The 2,143-nt window shown below is 37.5% G+C and overlaps 1 protein-coding gene across 1 annotated transcript; it reads right to left on the reverse strand.

The window, feature by feature from the left end:
- Positions 1 to 827: 827 nt before the first annotated feature.
- Positions 828 to 1,868, reverse strand: LOC106881947 (uncharacterized). The gene has a single exon (XM_014932478.1). The coding sequence runs from the start codon at positions 1,866 to 1,868 to the stop codon at positions 828 to 830; it is 1,041 nt and encodes a 346-aa protein (XP_014787964.1).
- Between the last annotated feature and the right edge of the window lie 275 nt (positions 1,869 to 2,143).

Below are 2,143 nucleotides of genomic sequence, written 5' to 3' on the forward strand. Positions count from 1 at the left end.
GAGAGGAAGAGAGGAATATAGTAGTAACAGAAGGAAGTACGAGGGGGAAAAGAGAGAGATATAGTAGTAACAGAAGGAAGAACGTGAGGGGTAAAGAGAGATACGTAGTAGTAACAGAGGAAGAACGAGAGGGGGAAAAAGTGATAGAGAAAGAGATAGAGTCGCGTCAGAAAATATAAAGTTGAAATAACTACTTACAACAGTGATGACGCTGGCGTTCGGTCATGTAAAAACAAACAATAAATGAGCACATGCACACATATGCACAGGCATGTGCACACCTACGTCCACCTGCATACACAGGTGCACATCTGGGCACAGGACACCGCAAACAAAACGTAGACAAGAAAACAATAACAACCAGAGTACAGAAAACACACAAGCCACATAGAGAACATTTTCCTTCATCAGTTACCCCCGTTTTCACACCGGCGTTTCGAAGAGTTGGGCAGGACGCATCGTTAAAATGGCTCTTCCCATGGACCGCAAATTAAATTTGTATATATATATATACTAGTGCGAACACAGTCTTTAAGATAGCGTATTTTACACTATCATATATTTGTGTAATATCTATATACATAAGTATACATATACAATGCAGTAATTAAGAATGGAGCAGAAAAGTCTTTGCATCTGATATGGAGTAGCTGAAATATTTGCAAACTCCTTAGTCCGATAGCATAGTCTGATGTGTTAAACCCAGCCTCATTACAGCCTCTTTGTAACTATGGCAAACTACACCATTAATAGTCTTCATATCTTCAAACGATGGAGATTTGGAATATGATATAGTAAAGCTCACAGATAGAATTGCTTTTGTTCCTTTAGTGAAACAATGTAGACAGGCCCAATTGAGTGTGTATTAGTTTTTCTGAGATGCCACTATTATTCCATGTGAAAAATTCAGGGAAATCAGTATGGTGTAAAGTACTGCAAATTAGCTGGTGATTCCCAGTTAACTCACATCCATTCAGTGAGAGTGGATCTGTCATATGTATGGATAACATGTTCAGTACCATTATCGTCATTAAGTAAATGTATTGCTGTTGGGATAAATGAACTGTAAGCCGTTTGACTGCAGGATATGAACCATGTAATTTGAACCCTAAAATCCTCCAGACTGCCTCTGATGAGGATGTATAGTGGCCATTGATATAATTTTTGTGTATTTGTTGTGCATTGGTTTGTCCACTAATGTTGACTGTCACCCGATTATGACTTTTGTGAATATATTTGCTAATATATTTAACTGATTTTACAGATGCACGTATCTCTACATTACAATGACCTCCATATTTGACTAAAAAGAAGGGGGAATATGGTACTACTGAACGATTATCTAATTCAACATTAGACTTTGTAAAATGTAAAACCATTATTTTGACGTCAGTAAAGTGGATAGCCATTAAAACCGTGTAACGTATTTTCCTGAAAGTCTCTAGGGAAATGTTTTTTACATTTCCTATCAACCATACATGTTGCATGGGGTTTATCTCTTCCACGTGGACCATGTAGCATGCTTTTGGTGACATGTTGAAACAGAATTGGTTGTGTTTGTGGATTTGGAAGATCTGCATAAACAAAATTATCATAATGTTCTGGATCTTTTTTAATATGAACAGCATATGAAAATGAGGTAGTCCATGCTTTATAGTCCACATGTACCCTGCAATCTCTGCCAAAACATTCTTCTCCAAAATATCATGCAAGAGATCCCTAAGTTTCGTATTAAATACTCTGTCAGTTAAACCTGGCCTGTCAGCTGGTGTCTGTCCTGGATAAAGTTCGTCTGTGCTACCGGTCGAGCAACAAAAATTCTGACACAAATGAAAATTACGGAGATGTACTTGCATAGAAAGTGACATGATCTAAGATCCTGTGCTGAAACAAAAACAATTGCAGCGTGGAAGATAATTGTATGCTATTTAAGAACACACAAAAACCGTTAGATTCACTTCAATATTTCAATTTAATTTCTTTGTAAGCCTGGTACTTATTCTATCAGTCTCTTTTAGCTAAACCACTAAGTGACGGGGACGTAAAAAACCAGCATCGGTTATCAAACGATGGTGGGGGGACAAGCACAGATACAAATAACAGATACACACACATATATATATGACGGGCTTCTTTCAGTTTC

Source organism: Octopus bimaculoides, unplaced genomic scaffold (assembly GCF_001194135.2).
Source record: "Octopus bimaculoides isolate UCB-OBI-ISO-001 unplaced genomic scaffold, ASM119413v2 Scaffold_180172, whole genome shotgun sequence".
Classification (NCBI taxonomy): domain Eukaryota; kingdom Metazoa; phylum Mollusca; class Cephalopoda; order Octopoda; family Octopodidae; genus Octopus; species Octopus bimaculoides.